This window comes from Salmo salar, chromosome ssa06, assembly GCF_905237065.1.
Source record: "Salmo salar chromosome ssa06, Ssal_v3.1, whole genome shotgun sequence".
NCBI classification, from domain to species: Eukaryota; Metazoa; Chordata; class Actinopteri; order Salmoniformes; family Salmonidae; genus Salmo; species Salmo salar.
In genome coordinates, this window is record NC_059447.1 from 85,500,509 (window position 1) to 85,522,300 (window position 21,792).

The window sequence follows — 21,792 nt, forward strand, 5'->3', positions numbered from 1 at the left end:
AATTTACTGGCCAATACAGCTGGCCAAATAACTACTCAATATGATTTGTAGATCAGTCAGTCACAATTTACCCATGATACATCACGGTTTTGATGCTCTCGAACACAGCCATTGACTAGGCCAGGCCTAGGCAGGTTCGCCTGTAAGCCTACTAAGTGCTAAGGTGATGATATAGCACCACCTTCAGTCTGATTAATGTTTTGCATCTTCCAGGCAGTGGCGCTTCATTGAAGGGTGTGTCCTCACAGTGCCACAGGTGATAATGATGCCAATAATTGCACCCTAGGAACAACAAGTGACTTTTCAGAGTCATCAGCAATTGTACTCTTAAAATAGTTTACCTGGAAGAAACTGTTAAGTAACATTTAGGACTACTCTGCTTTGCTTCTACTGTTTATTTTTTACCTGCAAAAAGAGTGACAGAAATATGAAGATTTCAGATGGGCCTAGTGACATGGTCCGTCTCTCTGTATTGGAACATCTCCGTGTGGTTCACAGGATAAAGCTGAAGAACTGTGGAAGGAAGAAAGAGAAAAGGTTTACAGGTGGTACCAAAGTGTTTGGAGTGCCACTGGAGAGTTTGCCATTGTGTTACATGCCTCAGTGTGGGCTGCTACCCTGGTAAGAACTAGGGTTGCAAAGGTACTGGTAATTTACCAAACATACCTGACTCTTCCGTCATTTTGATAATTAACAATCTATGGCAATATATTGTAAGTTTGGTAATTTTATACTTTAACTTTATAGAAAAATGTATTTTATAGATATATATTACACTTAAGAAATGTATAGCTGTGTCCATGAGTTTCTAGTAGAGACAACATAATGTTCACGAGAAAATGGCCTAATTCATGAAAACAGCATCTATTCAACAATGGCATTATATTCAATTACCTATGCAAATATTCCAACTTGATTTTTTTTCACAACTGCCACCAGTTTGACGTCAAAACATTGGCAACGAATCCATATTGACATAGTAAGATGTTTTAAGTGTATAATAAAAAAAAAATTAAATGCCGAAACCCTCATATTAAACACCAATGATATTCACTATATATTTAGGATCATGTTTGTTTATATTTAGAATAATGATTTACAACATTTCATTTTAAACTCATTGTATTTAATATATTTTACATGTAACAAGGCCAGAGGGAGACAGATAATTAGACAGTGTGATAATCTGAAGTACCCAAAAGAGCCACTAGATGTATTTTGATAGATTACATAAAATCCTTGAAAGATTCCAAGATTCTGGTAGTTAACGGAGTTTCCTGTAAAATACCCTGTCTTTGCTACCCTAGTAAGAACACACAGGCTCTATTCTAACAATTTACAACAAGTGAGAAATAAGAATTCCTATTAATATTACAACTTCAATGTAGCTTTCTAGTGGATGCCTGTGAGTATCTACTGGAGCATGCTGGGACTGATGGCCTTTTCAGAAAATCCGGCTCTGTTGTTCGCCTGAGGACCCTTAGGGTAAGTGTGACTTCAACATGCACAGATTATTGTTGATTTTAAAGAATGTCAATTTAAGACTTGTTTTGTTATCTGATGGACTCTTCCCCCTCTTTCCTCACCATGCCCCCACACCACCAACAATATCACAGGCCAAACTAGACCATGGGGAGGCATGTCTATCCACAGCCCTCCCCTGTGACGTGGCCAGCCTTTTGAAGCTGTTCTGCCGTGAGCTTCCAGACCCTCTATTTCCCTCAGACCTCCACTCAGGTAGGCAGCCTAGAGGTTGGAGAAGGTCACTGGTTTTAAATCCCGGCTCTAATGGGGGGAATTCTGGGCCCATATTCATAAAGTGTCTCAGAATAGAATTGCTGCTCTAGGATCATGTCCACTGAATACTGTGAGGTGTTTCATGAATAGAGAACCTGTGTGAAGTGAGTCTGTGACAATAATAGACAGCAACACATTTTCTTTCTCCAGCCCTGCTGAAGGCCCAGCTATTACCCACTTTGGAGGAGAGGGCCTTGGCCACCCAGCTGCTGTCCTGCCTACTGCCTGACAGGAACTTTGCTTTCCTCAGTTATTTCTTCCACTTCCTCTCAAAGGTCTCCCACAGGTAATATGTTTGGAGATAGCATTGCTATTGTGGGGGAATAGCAGGCAAAAGGGAAAGTGTACTAGACTGTTCACTCTGCTACCGTCCGGAAAATGGTTCTGAAGCATCGGCTTTCGGACCAGCAGGTTCGAGACAGCTTCTACCTCCCAAGCCATAACTGCTAAATAGACATTAGTCTCTTGCACTGACTCTATACACACACAAGAGTCACACTCATATGCTGCTGCTACTCTGTTCTTTATTTTACTCTTAATAGTATCTATCCTGATGCCTAGTCACTTTACCCTGCCTTCATGTACAGTACATATATACCTCAATACTTCATATCCCTGCACATTGATCTGGTACTGGAACTCCCTGTATATAGCTATTACCCCTGCACATTGATCTGGTACTCCCTGTATATAGCTATTACCCCTGCACATTGATCTGGTACTCCCTGCATATAGCTATTACCCCTGCACATTGATCTGGTACTCCCTGCGTATAGCTATTACCCCTGCACATTGACCTGGTACTGGTACTCTCTGTATATAGCTTTTACCCCTGCACATTGATCTGGTACTCCCTGCATATAGCTATTACCCCTGCACATTGATCTGGTACTCCCTGCGTATAGCTATTACCCCTGCACATTGACCTGGTACTGGTACTCTCTGTATATAGCTTTTACCCCTGCACATTGATCTGGTACTCCCTGTATATAGCTATTACCCCTGCACATTGATCTGGTACTCCTTGTATATACAGTTGAAGTCGGAAGTTTACATACACCTTAGCCAAAGACATTTAAACTCAGTTTTCACAATTCCTGACATTTAATCCTAGTAGAAATTCCCTGTCTTAGGTCAGTTAGGATCACCACTTTATTTTAAGAATGTGAAATGTCAGAATAACATTGGATTATTTATTTCAGCTTTTATTTCTTTCATCACATTCCCAGTGGGTCAGAAGTTTACATGCACTCAATTAGTATTTGGTAGCATTGCCTTTAAATTGTTTAACTTGGGTCAAACGTTTCAGGTAGCCTTCCACAAGCTTCCCACAATAAGTTGGGTGAATTTTGGCGCATTCTTTCTGACAGAGCTGGTGTAACTGAGTCAGGTTTGTAGGCCTCCTTGCTTGAACATGCTTTTTCAGTTCTGCCCACACATTTTCTATAGGATTGAGGTCAGGGCTTTGATGGCCTCTCCAATACCTTGACTTTGTTGTCCTTAAGTCATTTTGCCACAACTTTGTAAGTGTGCTTGGGGTCATTGTCCATTTGGAAGACCCATTTGTGACCAAGCTTTAACTTCCTGACTGATGTCTTGATGTTGCTTTAATATATCTGCAACATGTTCCTTTCTCATGATGCCATCTATTTTTGTGAAGTGCACCAGTACCTCCTGCAGCAAAGCACCCCAACCACAACATGATCTTTGTCCCCATGTGCAGTTGCAAACCGTAGTCTGGCTTTTTTATGGCAGTTTTGGAGCTGTGGCTTCTTCCTTGCTAAGCTGCCTTTCAGGTTATTTCGATATAGGACTCGTTTTACTGTGGATATAGATAATTTTGTACCTGTTTCCTCCAGCATCTTCAAAAGGTCCTTTGCTGTTGTTCTGGGATTGATTTGCACTTTTCGCACCAAAGTACGTTCATCTGTAGGAGACAGAACGCTTCTCCTTCCTGAGCGGTATGACGGCTGCGTGGTCTGATGGTGTTTATAGTTGCGTACTATTGTTTGCACAGATGAACGTGGTGCCTTCAGGCATTTGGGAATTGCTCCCAAGGATGAACCAGACTTGTTTTTTTTGGCTGATTTCTTTTGATTTTCCCATGATGTCAAGCAACGAGGCACTGAGTTTGAAGGTAGGCCTTGAAATACATCCACAGGTAAACCTCCAATTGACTCAAATTCTGTCAATTAGCCTATCAGAAGCTTCTAAAGCCATGACATAATTTTCTGGAATTTTCAAGCTGTGTAAAGGTCCAGACCATTCTTTTTCGGCACTCTGAGACAATAATATTATACCATTTAGCAGATGCTTTTGATCCAAAGTGACTTGTAGTTCCGGTTCTTATTGAGATCATCAATTGTCTTCTCTCTGCTTTTCTAAGGTGTGCAGAGAACAGGATGACCAATAGTAACCTGGCTGTGATCTTTGCCCCGAGCCTGCTTCCTCCCAGCCACGGAACAGGGGGGATGGACACATATATGAAACTGAAGGCTGTGGTCTATACCTTCATAGAGAATGTCCATTCCTTTGGTATGACTCTCCACCTCGATTGATTTCACCCATCAGATGTAGGACGGGACTCATATGATGATGTGATGTAGGGGGACTCCCGATTGGCACAGCGTTCTAAGGCACTGCATTTCAGTGCTAGAGGTGTTACTACAGACCCTGGTTCGATTCCAAGCTGTATCACAATCGGCTGTGATTGGGAGTCCCATAGGGCGGCGGACAATTGGCCCAGTGTCGTTAGGGTTTGGCCGGGGTAGGCCATCATTGTAAATAAGAATTTGTTCTTAACTGACTTGCCTGGTTAAATAAATTGTCTCTGTCTATAGGTGTGGTTCCTCAGGTGATCATGGAGGGCATCCCAGGTCATGCTGAAATGTCTCCCTGCAGGAAGAGACGGCCGCTCAGAAAGAGCCTGGGTTTGGAGGCCTTCCCAGACATTCAGCTTTTCAGGAGCGAAACATTTTGCTCAGGTACATGTTTACAATCTATTTTTCCACATGAATTTGGGCTGTCAGATTGTGTGTGCAGCATAATGACAATGTTTCAGAGACTTTTCATTTGAGCTTGTGATAAATTCATCATGAAATGAACTTCTTTACCCAGGGAAAGCAGGCTCAAGTCCTTCAGCTCGGTTGGCCAGATCTCCCTCCACCCCAGTGAGGACAGAGAGCTGCAGAGTACAGAGCAAAACACTGAAAAGGTAACATTTAGTTTTGTGTGATATCTTTTTAACAAAGCTCAGAGAAACCGATCAAGGTAGGATTCTGCCCCACATGGGTGGAACTATTAACACTTCTCATTCCCTGTCCATTCCCCCTCAGAATGGATTCGGGAAACGTTGGGTGTTTTTCGGCCAAAAGGCTGAAGGGAGGTGACAGTATCCACAGGTATCCTGGTCTGGGAAAGCTGAACCTAACCCCCTGGAAGAGCAGGAGACGCACCACTCTATAGTCTCTATCAAATAGAGAGATCTCAATTCATCACACATCAAGGTCCATATGTCAGTTGTCACTGTTTTGCATTGAAGATGAAAATGTAACCCTGTGAATGTCACATTTTATTTGTCTTTAGAAACTTTTGGACTTCTGGATATTTAATTTATTTCCCTGTACATATTTCCTGTAGTCCAACATGTCTGTAAAACTAAAATTTGTTTTAATAAATAGGTTTATTTTTAATACTACTTTGGAGTCAAAGGTATGACATTACTATTTTAGCCACATCTTAGGCTATTGCATGTCTGTCTGCTAATTTGTAAAGCACACAAGAAAACGAATATGGCACACTGATTCGCTTAATTATTAACGTTGTCCGCCAACCAATGACATTCACGGAGATACCAGTTATTTTCGGAGCCTGGCAACAGTGGCAGGCTAATAAACTGTGGAGCAAGGACCACTGCATCCTCGTTCAGCATTACAGGCTCTTGCTCCTCGCATCCAGGATACACGGTAAGGGAAACGCTATATTGTAAGGTTCAGATAAATATCGTATTGGCCTTTTAAGATATGCCTAACAGTAGCCTAATAATATTGCATCTGCTGAATTAATATCGTTTATTGGTGTATCTAAATCTTGGGATGACTGGAGCATATTTCCCTCTGACGTAGGCCTAAACGTTTGATGGCGGACCTACATTTTGTTTTTACAGAAAAGACGCAGACGCACATATGCCTTAAGTCCATATACTGATTTGATTAATATGGCTAATTAGCCCGATGCATGCAATGTACATGTATTTTCATTCTGGACATAAAACGGTGTTGTCTCTGTAAATCTTATGTGCGTAATTTTGGAATTATTATGGTTAGTATAGGTTATGCCCGTGTCAACATTATTTAGGCATCAACAGCGATATTTGGGACCAAATGGTGTGACATTATTTGCCTATAGGGGAAACATCAATACGGTTTCAGTAAACCAACGGTCACATAAGGTTGTCCATACAAAACATTTGAATATTTTTGATGAAAATAGTTTCACAGGGCGCAAGGTCTTTTTAAACGTTTGTGCGGAGAAATGTGCAGTTTCATAGTTTCTCGTGCTATTTTGTTATGGGGCTGAGATTTTTGTTGCTGTTTTAGAGCTCAGGGATTCTTCATCTCAAATATTTGCCCTAATGTTAACCATTTTAAAATATATTGATAGACCAAAGTATCAGCTGACCCATGTAAAGGAACAAACATAAAACTGGTGTCAGACACCATGAAAGGCTTTTTTTTGTTGACAATTATTGTCCAAGTATTTAAAGGCATTGATTGTTTAATTATAATATTTTGAAATTATTCAAATATGTGATCCAAATCTTCTTTTGTAGCATTGTGAAATGCTCCAGGGGTAATGGTATGTGTTCCAGATTTAAAACGTTTTCTAAAGAAAGCATCCTTTGGGTCTAGCACAGGAAATACGTTCATTGTCTAAGCATATGCTGCTGAACAGTGATTTACCAGATTTCTTTTTCTCAATATTGAGAAAAAAATATTTTTATTTTAAGGGGATTAGCCATCAATGACAGAGTTGACAACACATACAAACGTTTGTAAAACATGAAAATAATTCATTTGAAAATCCCCAATAACTATCTTTTTACTGAATTTCAAAAATAAGATTTTTCATTCAAGTGGTGTATAGCATAACAATTTCTTTTTCACTGTAGCATTACTTCTCTGAAAACGGATACTAATGTGTTACATTGAATTCATCAGGCAGATTGAGTTGACAGTTTATGGTTGTGATCATGGTGATTCCAGTATTTTGTTTTTAAATCTGAAATAGAGAACTTTCCAGACCATTACTGGTCTTGTTTCACTACATGTAATGAGGACATTAATGGGTCTTTATGGTATAGTTGAACCCTTTCAATTCCTGATTTAATTTACGGTGCCTTCAGAAAGTACTCATACCCCTTGGCATATTCCACATTTTGTTTTACAGCCTGTATTCAAAAAGGATTACATATTAAACATCTCACCCATCTACACACTACCCCATAACGTCGAAGTGAAAACATATTTTTAGAAATGTTAGCATATCTTGTTTACATAAGTATTCACACCCTTAAGTCAATAGTTTGTAGAAGCACCTTTGGCAGCGACTACAGTCTTTCTGGGTAAGTGCTTTCCACACCTCAAATGTAGAACATTTTCCCATAATTATTTTCTAAATTCTTCAAGCTCTGTCAAATTGGTTGTTGATCATTGCTAGACAACCATTTTCAGGTCTTGACATAGATTTTTCAAGAAGATTTAAGTCCATCTCAGCCACTCAGGAATATTCACTGTCGTCTTGGTGAGCAATTCCAGTGTAGATTTGGGCTGTGTTTAAGTTATTGTCCTGCTGAAATGTGAATTCATCTCCCAGTGTCTATTGGAAAGAAGACTGAACCAGGTTTTCCTTTAGGATTTTGTCTGCTTAGCTCCATTATGTTTTTTTTTTTATCCTGAAAAACTCCTGTCCTTAACGATTACAAGCATGCCTTTAACATGATGCAGCCACCAGTATGCTTGAAATATGGAGAGTAGTACTCAGTAATGTTGCATTAGATTTGCCGCAAACATAATACTTTGTATTCAGGACAAAAAGTGAATTGCTTTGCCACATTTTTCAGTGGTACTTTAGTGCTTTTTGGCAAACAAGATGCATGTTTTGGAATATTTATTTTCTGTACAGGCTCCCTACTTTTCACTCTGTCAGTTAGGTTAGTATTGTGGAGTAACTACAATGTTGTTGATCCAATCTCAGTTTTATATCACAGCCATTAAACTACAACTTTTTTAAAGTCACGGTGAAATCCCTTAGTTTTCTTCCTCTCCGGCAACTGAGTTAGGAAGGACGCCTGAATCTTTGTAGTGACTGGGTGTATTGATACACCATCCAAAGTGTAATGCATAGCTTCAACATGCTCAAAGGGATATTCAATGTCTGCTTTTAATTTTTTTTTTTTTACCAGTTTACCAATAGGTGTCCTTCTTTGAAAGGCATTGGAAAACACAGTAGCAATTTAGCTTTTCCTCAGTAGCTTTATTACTCAAACTATTTCAATATAACATTTTTGTATCTGTCAGGCAGATTGAGTTAAGTTTATGGTTGTGATCATTGTGATTCCAGTATTGTTAGATTTAAAAACAATCAGAAGTAGAGAACCTTCTAGACCATTACTGGTCTTTGTGGTTGAATCTGTGTTTGAAGTTCACTGCTCAACTGATAATCGTATGTGTGGGGTAGAGACACTAGGTAGTCATTCAAAATTCATGATACACTATTATTGAGCACAGAGTAAGTCCTTGCAACTAATGTGACTTTTTAAACTTATGAATTTATTTAGGCTTGCCATAACAAAGGGGTTGAATTCTTATTGACTCAAGACATTTCAGCTTTTCATTTTTTATTAATTTGTACAAATTTCAAAAAAAGAGAATTCCAATTTGATATTGACGTATTGTGTGTAGGCCAGCGACAAAAAAACATCTCTATTTAATAAATACACATTTCAGACTGTAATACTACAAAATAGGGCATAGAGTCGACATGGCATAGAGTCGACATGAGTTTCAAGGCATAGAGTCGACATGGAAATTAATAATATTGAAAGTATTTTCGAAAATGACCAAAACAAATCTTTTCCCTTAAAATGATCCTAAATGAACATTTTAAGATCAAATAATGGAACAACATATTTTTTTTCACTATAAAAATAAAGTTTACCTGCTGGACAAGGATTGTCCCGACTCAGTAATTCTTGAACAAATTTCCTGCTATTCTACTCCGTTTGCAGTTTTATAGCTAATTTCCTGACATGTTTATACTGTATGCTATCTGGTAAGCTTGTGTTCTATGACTTTGTTTCACAATGTGGTATAAAAAGAACTGTTCTAACTCCATACAGTTTTCGAATGATGGTTCCTGTCTGATGGACTTTCTTCTGATGAAATAGAATATAATTAGAACACGTTTTTCAGTTAAATCTTCTACTAAATACATTAGACACAACATATAGGCCTATTAGACATTATAAGCAACATAGTTTTTTTATCTCCCTATAGCTGACACCAGAGATGGCTTCAGCAGTCAGGTTGAGTAGAACAGTGCTGCTGATTGTTCTGGTGTGGATAGCGGGGCTGGCATCAGCCCGGAGCCCCCGCACGCGGACCAGGTATCTGAGGCCGACATTCAGCGTCTCCTACACGGAGTCATGGAGCAGCTGGGCATCGCTCGGCCCAGGGTCGAGTACCCTGCTCACCAGGCCACCAACATCGTGGGGCCACAGAGCATTCAAGGTAGGTGATTATGGTCCATGATTTCTAATAATAATGTATGGGTTAAAGGAGTTGTCTGTTATAGCCATAGGTATGGATAGTAGTTTTCAGTGTTATCTATTTTGTGCTTATTCTGTATCCATTTGTTTTTGGTCAATAACCACGTTTCCATCCAACCACTTAATGTGGATTAATTACCTGACTCATAAAAAATAAAAAAAATTCAGGACTTATGTAAACAGCAAATTTGTCTGTAAAATGTCGACTAAACAAAATACTCAAGACAAGGTGATCTTTTTTGTCAGGGAAATTGATTATGCGACAATTGCGGTGGAAATGCTTTTATGCGCAAATATTGATATAAAAACAATCATATCGCAGTAAACTTGGAGTCACGCAATGACATGTTTTGTTGTACTACCGAAAATGATCTATTATATTGACAAGATGGTCCAGTGACTGCTCTAAAACTGGAAATATAGTACATGTCCTCAAAGATGTAAGGCAGATGGGAAGAGGCGAGATCAGGTGGGACCATTCTAGCCAATGAGAGGGCAGATATGCCAGCCTCAACTCAGTCGTTTTTCTCAAAGTTTCTGGAATGCCACGTGCTTACATCAGTACATTTGGAACAACTTAAACAATAAAAATATATATATTTGATCAAATAAGCCTCACATAATTCGACACTCTCATAGACATCCAGGGGCGGACTAGGACCAAAAATCGGAACTGGCATTTCTAACACAACGGCCAATCTTTTCCTTGAGGCCCCCACACCGCCCATTTTGTTTTCTCAAGGCCCCCATTATTCGTGAGATAATGATCATTTTGTGCAACAAACCCAAGTTAGACAGGCCTACTGGGCTATAAATGGACCAGCCCATCTGGCATTTGCCCGAAATGCCAGATGGCCAGTCCAGTTCTGTAGACCTCCCCACTTGGTCTGTTTATCTTGCATGGACAGATTTTGGGTTGAGTAAATTCTTTCCCTTTGCCTCTTCCTCTCTCGTACTACCACCACCACCACATGGAAGGCATGCAAAGTCTTTAGGCAGATGGAATAAATTATGATAAACTTGACAACTTTTTTTTGTGACAAAACCATCAGTGAAGTTGTAAATGCGATGGAAACCTGAGAACTTACCCACAAGCGTTTTTTAATGTTCACTACATCATTACGCACATCATTTTAACAGGAACAAGTCAGTTGGATGGAAACACCACTCTGGTGGGAAAATTAGCATATTGTTTTTATGCAGATGTTAGAATATTTGCATGGAAATCTGTCACCAATTGGATGGAAACCTTCTAAATACCTGACTAATAATAAACCTAGCTAGTGAAGTACAGTAACAACAGGACTATATCTAACAAAATAGGTAGTCAACTTTATTATGTTAACCTAACATTTTAGAACAACCATCAGCCTAGTTTGTGTATATCTGGGATGTGTCATGATTTGGCCGATGGTTACGTCTAAGAAATATACTCTACCCTCTAAAGCAGGACATAAAAATAAATAAATATTCCCTACAAGTTTTTACACCACCAAATCGTGTGCCCAGTTCAAAGCCTGGGAGAAATCACTGCTATAATGGAGTTTACATCAATGCATAAGCTATTTTATATGTGCTCCTGCCAAATGTTAATCAGGAGTATTAAGGGGATATATTCTGTGGGAGAGAGAGAGAGAGCATTATTTTCGCCAAGCCAATGGTTATAGTTCCCAGTACCATTATGGAGATTATGTTGACATTTCTTTCCTTGGCTTTCTGTACTTGGGATTTTGTTTTGGAGATGGAACGTAATAACAATATGGTGATATCTAGGCTGAGTAGGTGATATTACTTATTCTTATTACGATATTGACTTGACTTTCAAAATGCAGTAATCACATTTAAAATGTAGTAATCACATTTAAAATGTAAAAACAGTAGTAAACATGTCCTCTCTGTCTCGGTCAATGAATAAACAATAAGGTGTCCCTGTTATGCTGTGTTTCCTCCATTAGGTGGAGCTCATGAGGGACTACAGCACCTGGGTCCCTATGGAAACATCCCCAACATCGTAGCTGAGCTGACAGGGGACAACATCCCTAAAGACTTCAGTGAGGACCATGGATACCCCGACCCTCCTAACCCATGTCCAGTGGGAAAGACAGGTAGACAGTTACCCTCCTAACCCCTGTCCAATAGGAAAGACAGGTAGACTGTTACTCTGACCCTCCTAAACCCTGTCCACTAGGAAAGACAGGTAGACAGTTACCCTCCTAACCCCTGTCCAATAGGAAAGACTGGTAGACAGTTACCCTCCTAACCCCTGTCCAATAGGAAAGACTGGTAGACAGTTACCCTCCTAACCCCTGTCCAATAGGAAAGACTGGTAGACAGTTACCCTCCTAACCCCTGTCCACTAGGAAAGACTGGTAGACAGTTACCCTCCTAACCCCTGTCCAATAGGAAAGACTGGTAGACAGTTACCCTCCTAACCCCTGTCCAATAGGAAAGACAGGTAGACAGTTACCCTCCTAACCCCTGTCCAATAGGAAATACTGGTAGACAGTTACCCTCCTAACCCCTGTCCACTAGGAAAGACTGGTAGACAGTTACCCTCCTAACCCCTGTCCACTAGGAAAGACTGGTAGACAGTTACCCTCCTAACCCCTGTCCAATAGGAAAGACTGGTAGACAGTTACCCTCCTAACCCCTGTCCAATAGGAAAGACAGGTAGACAGTTACCCTCCTAACCCCTGTCCAATAGGAAAGACTGGTAGACAGTTACCCTTCTAACCCCTGTCCACTAGGAAAGACTGGTAGACAGTTACCCTCCTAACCCCTGTCCACTAGGAAAGACAGGTAGACAGTTACCCTCCTAACCCCTGTTCAATAGGAAAGACTGGTAGACAGTTACCCTCCTAACCCCTGTCCACTAGGAAAGACAGGTAGACAGTTACCCTCCTAACCCCTGTCCAATAGGAAAGACAGGTAGACAGTTACCCTCCTAACCCCTGTCCAATAGGAAAGACTGGTAGACAGTTACCCTCCTAACCCCTGTCCAATAGGAAAGACTGGTAGACAGTTACCCTCCTAACCCCTGTCCACTAGGAAAGACAGGTAGACTGTTACTCTGACCCTCCTAACCCCTGTCCAATAGGAAAGACTGGTAGACAGTTACCCTCCTAACCCCTGTCCACTAGGAAAGACAGGTAGACTGTTACCCTCCTAACCCCTGTCCAATAGGAAAGACAGGTAGACAGTTACCCTCCTAACCCCTGTCCAATAGGAAAGACTGGTAGACAGTTACCCTCCTAACCCCTGTCCAATAGGAAAGACAGGTAGACAGTTACCCTTCTAACCCCTGTCCACTAGGAAAGACTGGTAGACAGTTACCATCCTCACCCCTGTCCAATAGGAAAGACTGGTAGACAGTACTTATTCCACATGTACATAAAGGCCTACTATACCTTACTTTACACAAATAGACAGCCTGACTGACACATACTTTATAACACAACGATGTAGCCTGGGTAACAGACTTTAGTTTCTGCATTCGATATTGCAAACAGCTACGACTAGTTGGCTAAAGCAGAAACAGATTTGCACCTACCAAGGCTATTTCTCCTGTATGATTTTGTTGTATGTAGATGAAGTATTCTGCTATAGCAGGGGATCTCAAAGTGAGGTCTGCGGACCTCTGGGGGTCCGTGGAGGTCCTGCAGGGGGTCCGCATCCAAATCTCAAAAAAGTTCAATCTTCGTTTCATCAGACCAGAGAATCTTGTTTCTCATGGTCTGAGAGTCCTTTAGGTTCCTTTTAGCAAACGCCAAGCGGGCTGACATGTGCCTTTTACTGAGGAGTGGCTTCTGTCTGGCCACTCTACCATGAAGGCCTGATTGGTGGTGTGCTGCAGGATTGGTTTTATTTCTGGAAGTTTCTCCCATCTCCACAGAGTAACTCTGGAGCTCTGTCAGAGTGACCATCAGGTTCTTGGTCACCTCCTGACCAAGGCCCTTCTCCCCCGATTGCTCAGTTTGGCTGGGTGGCCAGCTCTAGGAAGAGTCTTGGTGGTTCCAAACTTTTTCCATTTAAGAATGATGGAGGCCACTGTGTTCTTGGGGACCTTCAATGCTGCAGAAATGTTTTGTTACCCATCCCCAGATCTGTGCCTCGACACAATCCTGTCTCGGAGCTCTACGGACAATTCCTTCGACCTCATGGCTTGTTTTTTGCTCTGACATGCACTGTCAACTGTGGGACCTTATAGACGGGTGTGTGCCTTTCCAAATCATGTCCAATCAAGTTGTAGAAACATCTCAAGGATGATCAATTGAAACAGGATGCACCTGAGCTCAATTTCGAGTCTCATAGCAAAGTGTCTGAATACTTATGTAAACAAGTTATTTCAGTTTTTTATTTTTAATACATCTACACCCCCCCCCTCCCAGACAGGGCTTAGACTGTTATGGGTTAAAGCTGTAACAACAGAACAACTCTAAATGTGTAGAATTGCAGGAAATTAGCTTGAAAATTGCTAAATGTTCTCTCCAATGTCAAGAGGCGGGCCTTAAAAATTTTCCTTCCCAGGGCCTGAGACTTAGTTTGTCCGGCCATGCACTGCCGAAGTCAAAGTAAAACTCCTTGTATGCTATTTTGTTTTTCCTTGTATGCTGTACTGATTATGAGGGGGTCCCTGAGGAATTTGCTATCCCAAAAGATTTGAGAAACCCTGTCCTATAGTATTTGGCCAATCTCTGTTCTCTGCTCCCTCTTTTGTACTGTAGCTGCAGATGGGTGTCTGGAAAACGCCCCAGACACAGCAGAGTTCAGCAGGGAGTTCCAGAAACATCAGCACCTGTTCGACCCCGAGCATGACTACCCTGCTCTGGCTAAGTGGGTGAGTGACTGGGGTGGGTGCTATGGTTTCTCTGGTTATGGATGTTGCCTATACCATCCCCAAATCAAAACTGACCTTAGATCAGAGTCAGGGGAAATGTCTGCCAACTCCACTTGGCTCAGGAGTGAATACAGTAAACTGAGCTTAGATCAGAGTCAGGGGAAATGTCAGCCCACTCCACTAGGCTCAGGAGTGGAGACAGTAAACTGACCTTAGATCAGAGTCAGGGGAAACGTCAGCCCACTCCACTGGGCTCAGGAGTGGAGACAGTAAACTGACCTTAGGTCAGACTCTGTTCTATTGAACTAGTCCAGTCCATCTCACCCTCTATTAGGAAAAATATATTGTTTTGATTTCTACTAACTTATACCACACCCCATCTGTGGACACCAGACAAGTCAACCAGAGAAAATATATTTGTTCCCCAGAAAAGGCTTAATCAATTTGTTTACAATGATTCAAGAAAAAAGGCATTTCTGTTAAAAAACAATAACAAACATATATACCTATGTGTCCCTACTCACTCTTGGATATTTCCTTTCAGAACAAGGAGCTGTTGTACCAGAAACTGAAGGGAGGAGCCAAAAGAAGGAAACGGGTGGGTCTATAATTGGTTTGTTTCTTCTGTAGTTTTTTTCCTCAGAGAAAAATGTTTTGCTTTTGTAGAAATGCTCTCTGTGAATCCACATCACCACAATTGATTTGTTTTACCCCGAAGGAGAGAATTCAGCTTTAGACTCATATTTCTGGATGAAGTCAAATACATGTTTCTTTATCTTCAGCACCATGACAACTAAATATTTCCTCTGGAAAACAGGAAAGTACCCATCTTACCCTTTTTTATTCCAGAGTGTCAGTAACCCCTACCTGATGGGTCAGAGGCTGGACAATGTGGTGGCCAAGAAGTCCGTTCCCCACTACCCAGAAGAGGACGAAGACTATCGCACCACCACTGCAACAAAAACCACCACCTAAACACACTGTTGTTCTAACATTACTGGCCACCATGTTCACTTCACATGATCTCAAGTAGATTTAAGCAATAAGGCCCTCGGGGGTGTGATATCTGGCCAATATACCACGCCTAAGGGCTGTTCTTTCGCACGACACAACGTGGACTGCCTGGATACAGCCCTTAGCTGTGGTATATTGGCCATATATCACAAACCCCCGAGGTGCCTTATTGCTATTATAAACTGGTTACCAACGTAATTGGAGCAGTAAAAATACCTGTGTTATATGGTCTGATATACCACGGCATCAGCCAATCAGCATTCAGTGCTCGAACCACCTAAAATGTCACATCAGACAAGTATGCTCTCTAAATGTGTTACTTTTTCACCATGACACATCTTTGTTGACCTACGTAGCCTACTAACAATGTTAGGTATGGTAACACAGAGGTATATTCATATGTAAAAAATAATATATTACCATCTGTTTTCAATCTATCAAAATGACTGTTGCTCAGGGTGGAAAATGTAACAAGCTTATGAGTTATTTTGTGCCTGTGGTCCACTGTGGCATGCAATTCAGTAATATTAGAGCAGCCTATAAAGCTGAATGTTGTCTCAATTATATATTTGATCAAACCAAAAATATGCTGTTTGTGATACAAAGTATTTAATGAAGTTGTTGTGATTTTAGCTTTTAATTTTTTATTTTGGCTCAAGCCATTATCTAACTCTCTTGCTGTTTTTTGATGAACATTTGCTGTTAATTCTTAATAATATAAAATAAATGATTTACTCTGCAAGTTTCCCAGGTTTGAGTCCGTTTTGAATAGTATCTATCGGAGAGGATGATGGGCGTCGGAGGGGGCGGGCACATCCTTCCACTGTACTTAAATCTAAGACAGTACAGCTGGACAGCAGTTTGTTTTGCCTCTTCCAAGAAGACATCATACAGAAATACTTCTACTGAACCAATATCTTACTTCCGCAGGGAATCTAGCAGTTTATTCCAAACACTCAAATCTAAACCAGGAGTGCTTCTGTTGTGTGGAGTTTGTGTAGGACACAGGTGAGTAAATCTAGCTATTTATCATTCTTGCTCTATCAAATACTCGCTATGTTGAAATTACACTATTCATCTGGTAACTGTACATTGTATAGCAATGTGGAAATTAAGTATTTGGTTTGCGTAAACCTTGCGTAAAAGTTATGCGTAATTTGTTCTCTATTGATTTCCACGACGGCTTTAAATATAATCCTTATATATTTTAACATTCTACATCTAAGGATGAAGACAACAGTATTTGCCTCGGCCATGGTGTTGGGACTCCTCTTCTGTCCGCTGAGGAGCGCAGCGGTAGGTGGCTTCCAGGGCGCCTCTCCGCACCCATACAAATACAACTCCAGCCCCAATGAGTCGGAACGCTCACCGCAGCAGCCACCACAGAACGGATTTGTCTCCCGCCAAATGGGGTCAGTAACGGCCGCTGACGAGGTTCTAGAATCCAGCCAAGAAGCCCTACACGTCACGGAGCGCCGGTACCTCAAACTGGACTGGTGCAAGACTCAGCCGCTGAAACAGGCGATCCACGAGGAAGGATGCCTCAGCCGCACTATAATCAATCGTTTCTGTTACGGGCAGTGTAACTCCTTTTACATCCCCCGACACATCTACCAAGATGACGCGGCTTTCCAATCGTGTTCCACCTGTAAACCAAAAACATTCACTACCGTCACCTACACCCTCATCTGTCCAGGCCGGTCACCCAGCACCCAGAAGAAACGCGTCCAGCGCGTAAAGACGTGCCACTGCGCTTCCATAGACCTGGATTAGTAAAAGCCAGATGGAATGGACACATTTCGTATAGTCTGTGTTGGTTTGCTTTCCACTGGAATAACTAAAAGGAATAGAGCGAGCGACCGACCAATGCGTTAAATCAAACGTGCTTCCATTGCAAAAACCGAATATACATGAGGGAGAAAATGTCCAATCTTAATCCTAAAAGAGGAGATCAAAACACAACGAAAACAAGGGATGGAACCCTTCACAACCATGGCAAAACCCCTAAACGGGCAGCTATGCCAACTCCAACAGACCCCCAGTGTAATGTATGGGTCTATAACGACTGATTTGGCATTATTGACTGGTTTAGCACATTGTAAATGGCTTATAGCTTCGTGCTTAATTCTTTTTTAATATTTCTGGCTTGCCCATAATACAAATAACAGTATCACTGTGGAGACCAGAATGTTTGCGCATGTATGGCATTTAAATAAGGAGAAAAAGCCACACGATGTGTTCAATTTGACATGGACTTGTTAACTGTTATGAGCCAAAGTGGAGAGAATAAGTATTGTTTCCTTTTTCTTTTTTTAAATCATCTTTATTGAAGTTTTTCACATTTTACAATTATAAATAGTTCACATAAATACAATTAAAATTTCACATCAATACATTTCAGTTCATAATCACATGACATGATTTACAGATTTAATAGTGTTCAACTGATTTTTTTTTTTTAGTTCTGTGTTGATTTGTAAAAAAACAAAAAATAATGTTTGAACAAAAATATGTTTTGAGGTCAAAATGCATAATTTCTTCCAAATGTCACTCTAAGTATCATTCTCAGTGGACACGCTCACTTCAGAAACTCTTGAGGAGTTTGTCAATTCATTTTAAACCTGCACTGTTAGACGGCACTTAACGTTCATGCTATTGTATTATTTATGTACAGTATATAAAGTGGTTGGTGAATAAACTCGTATTTGTACACCTTGTTGAACTGTTTTGGGTTGCTGGGAAGTTGTAATAACAGAGACCGATGGCAAGATACATAGATGATTGTTATCTATATTGATGTAATGATTGACAGTGGAAATATAAGGTGAAAAACATGATACATTTCTTATAAAACACAGAGACAAAACTTCTGATATTGAATACCAGAAAACAAACATAAACAAATCTACACAAGAAAAAGTTTCCTACACAATCTAGATACACTGTCTTGTTTCATTTGACCAGATATTAATCAGTTATTTGACTGAAAAACATGTATTATTTTAAATGAATATACATTACTCCCATAAAAAATGAACCAGAAAATAGTCATCCCCCTATTGCCAGTATCCTGTTGGTCAGTGAATCCATCTGCGACTTTGTGACCTGTGAACCATAGGGGTTTCTTCTTGTCTCCAGCAGGGGGAGGTTCAGAGGGCAGTGTTCCAGGCTTGGTGTATAAGACGGTGGGCAGGAACAGAGACTGGTATGATCCTGATCATCCTGTGTGGGCGGTAGAAGGTGGGAGAAGTCCCCACTTACCTCAAAAATCAACTCATCAGTTTTCTCATGAATATCTTCTCTGTCCTGTTCTGTCTCTCAGCTTGTGGCCACCATGTTAGCTTCCTTCTGGCGTAGCCTGTCTTTCTGTCAGGGCAGAGGAAAGGGGTTCGTTTTTTTCTATTAGGGACAGTATGCAAACAGTGTGACGCCCGTTGGTGCGTGTGAGTACCTGTGCTGTGTGTTTTGGGCTTTCGTGCCCTTGTGGATTGTGCAGATGATTACGGGTCTCGTCCCGTGCGTTAATCATTGTGCGCGTGTGTATTTTTTCGAGGTACTCCTCGCTCTTTTATTTGGGTCTCAACCCTGTGTTTTTTACGTGTTTGTTTGGTCTTCGTTCCCGTGCCATTACACGGCATGCCGGAACTTTCATTACGCGCACCTGTCCCCTATTCCCACTGATTAGTACTTGCATAATTAGTTAGTACTTGCATATATATATATATATATATATCTACAGTACCAGTAAAAAATGTGGACACAGAAACTCATTCAAGGGTTTTCTTTATTTTTACTATTTTTTACATTGTAAATTAATAGTGAAGACATTAAAACTTCGAAATAACACATATGGAATCATGTAGTAACCAAAAAAGTGTTAAACAAATCAAAATATATTTTATATTTGAGATTCTTCAAAGTAACCACCCTCTACCTTGATGACAGCTTTGCACACTCTTGGCATTCTCTCAACCAGCTTCATGAGGTAGTCACCTGGAATGCATTTCAATTAACGGGTGTACCTCGTTAAAAGTTAATTTGTGGAATTTCTTTCCTTCTTAATGCGTTTGAGCCAATCAGTTGTGTTGTGACAAGGTAGGGTTGGTTTACAGAAGATAGCCCTATTTGGTAAAAGACCAAGTACATATTATGGCAAGAACAGCTCAAATAACCAAAGAGAAACGACAGTCCATCATTACTTTAACACATGAAGTTCAGTCAATCTGGAAAATTTCAAGAACTTTGAAAGTTTCCTCAAGTGCATTCGCAAAATCCATCAAGCACTATGATGAAACTGGCTCTCATGAGGACCGCCACAGGAAAGGAAGACCCAAAGTTACCTCTGTTGCAGAGGATAAGTTCATTAGAGTTAGAGGAATTCCAGCCCAAATAAATGCTTCACAGAGTTCAAGTAACAGACAGATCTCAACATCAACTGTTCAGAGGAGACTGTGTGAATCATGTCTTCCTGGTCGAATTGCTGCAAATAAATAACTACTAAAGGACACCAGTAAGTGAAGAGACTTGCTTGGGCCAAGAAACACGAGCAATGGACATTAGACCAGTGGAAATCTGTCCTTTGGTCTAATGTGTCCAAATTTGAGATTTTTGGTTCCAACTGCTGTGTCTTTGTGAGACGCAGAGTAGGTGAACGGATGATCTCGCATGTGTGGTTCCCACCGTGAAGCATGGAGGAGGAGGTGTGATTGTGTGGGGGTGCTTTGCTGGTGACACTGTTTGTTATTTGTTTGGAATTCAAGGCACACTTCCAGGTGAAGCTGGTTGAGAGAATGCCAAGAGTGTGGAAAGCTGTCCTCAATGCAAAGGGTGGCTACTTTGAAGAATTGAAAATTGAAAATATATTTTGATTTGTTTAACACTTTTTTGGTTACTACATGATTCCATATGTGTTATTTCATACTTTTGATGTCTTCACTGTTATTCTACAATGTAGAAAATAGTAAAAATAAAGAAAAACCCTTGAATGAGTAGGTGTGTCCAAACTTTTGACTGCTACTGTATATATCTATATATCTCTCAGTGTTAAATGCCTCTATGTTCTCACCAGACCGTTAGGGTTGATGTGATTGATAGTGGATAGGGGTACTTGGGATTTATACTGGATGTCTATATTAAGTTTAAGTTGTTCTCACCAGACTATTAGGGTTGATCTTCCTAGTCTCCACCTTCTTGTCTGCTGTAATCTTCTTCACCGACAGCTGGGCCTCTTTCAGCCTGGGAGAAGGAGGGAAGAATGGGAAAAGAGGTTCACATCAGTCTCATAGTGAGAGTGCTGATCTAGGATCCTCTAAGATCATAGTGAATAAAATGATATGGACGGGGGGGACCTGATCCTGGACCTGCACTCCTACTCTGAGACACTTGATGCATACGGCCCCAAAAGACAAGCTCAGTCTCAGACAAGCTCAGTCTCAGACCTAGTCAAACAGGAGATTACTGTATGCTGTGTTAAGACATACAGACTACATACTAGATAATACAGGGTCACATTGTTCAAAAAGACAGACAGTCTAGATAGATATAAGAACAGTGTTTCTCAACTGTCAGTCGGTGGACCGGCAGCGTACATGTAGCGGGTCCCAGATGTGGGATGTCACATATCTTAGAGAGTTATCTTTCTGAATTAGTCACTTCTCAGGGAGATAGACTTTTATAAGCAAAATAATATATATCCAAGTCAAAATAATGTATATCCAAGTCAAAATAATGTATATGGTATGCCACTAAGCATATGTTTTTATCCAAAGTGATTTACTGTGAATTAACACAATTTCAGTAGGTGTAAGTGATCCCTGTGGGAATTGAACTTTTCTAGTCTAGGACATACAGGTGAACAGTAATTCATTGAGGTTGTAGGCGTAACTGACAAAGGTTCAAACCCCAGGGTGTTCTGCATGCCACAAGACTGAGTTAGCCCTCTAAGAAAAAGCCTAGGCATTAGGTCTCTCTCTCTCTCACCCCTCTCTCGCCTCTCTCTCTCTCTCTCTCTCTCTCTCTCTGTCACCCTCTCTCTCACCCACCCCTCTCTCTCCCCCCTCTCCTCTTTCCCCCCTCTCTCTCCCTCTCTCTCACCCCCTCTCTCTCCCTCTCTCTCACCCCCTCTCTCTCCCTCCTTTCTCACCCCTCTCTCCCTCTCTCTCACCCCTCTCCCTCTCTCTCACCCCCCTCTCTCCCCCTTCTCTCGCCCTCTCTCCTCCACCCCTCTCCTCTCTCCCCCTCCTCTCTCCCCCCTCTCTCTCCCTCTCTCACCCCCTCTCTCTCACCCCTCTCTCACCCTTTCTCTCACCCACCCCTC

At 41.1% G+C, this 21,792-nt stretch overlaps 3 protein-coding genes across 3 annotated transcripts in view; 2 read left to right on the plus strand and 1 right to left on the minus strand.

Moving 5' to 3' along the window:
* Positions 1-304: 304 nt before the first annotated feature.
* On the plus strand, positions 305-16,221 carry LOC106608260 (rho GTPase-activating protein 6). Its single transcript, XM_014206114.2, is given in 15 exon segments — positions 305-621; positions 1,389-1,485; positions 1,617-1,737; positions 1,948-2,083; positions 4,184-4,332; positions 4,638-4,781; positions 4,915-5,011; positions 5,133-5,261; positions 8,419-8,422; positions 9,354-9,453; positions 9,456-9,587; positions 11,581-11,730; positions 14,350-14,462; positions 15,007-15,060; positions 15,312-16,221. Coding segments are annotated over 15 exon segments (1,746 nt in total). The 5' UTR covers positions 305-427; the 3' UTR covers positions 15,438-16,221.
* Positions 16,222-16,311: 90 nt separating this feature from the next.
* Positions 16,312-18,188, plus strand: LOC106608258 (gremlin-1-like). The gene is made up of 2 exons (XM_014206112.2): positions 16,312-16,484; positions 16,703-18,188. The coding sequence occupies exon 2, from the start codon at positions 16,704-16,706 to the stop codon at positions 17,247-17,249; it is 546 nt and encodes a 181-aa protein (XP_014061587.1). The 5' UTR covers positions 16,312-16,484; position 16,703; the 3' UTR covers positions 17,250-18,188.
* The window catches only part of LOC106608256 (formin), a 47,485-nt gene continuing 43,462 nt past the window's right edge, over positions 17,770-21,792 (minus strand). Inside the window, exons 16-17 of the mRNA XM_014206108.2 lie at positions 20,630-20,711; positions 17,770-18,842 (exon numbers count right to left, since the gene is read on the minus strand). Coding sequence (XP_014061583.2) covers positions 18,795-18,842; positions 20,630-20,711 — 130 coding nt within the window. The 3' untranslated portion in view covers positions 17,770-18,794. The remainder of the gene's footprint in view (positions 18,843-20,629; positions 20,712-21,792) is intronic.

Coding starts and splice junctions, on each gene's coding strand:
- LOC106608258 (XM_014206112.2), top strand. CDS start 16,704: ATGAAGACAACAGTATTTGCCTCGGCCATGGTGTTGGGACTCCTCTTC.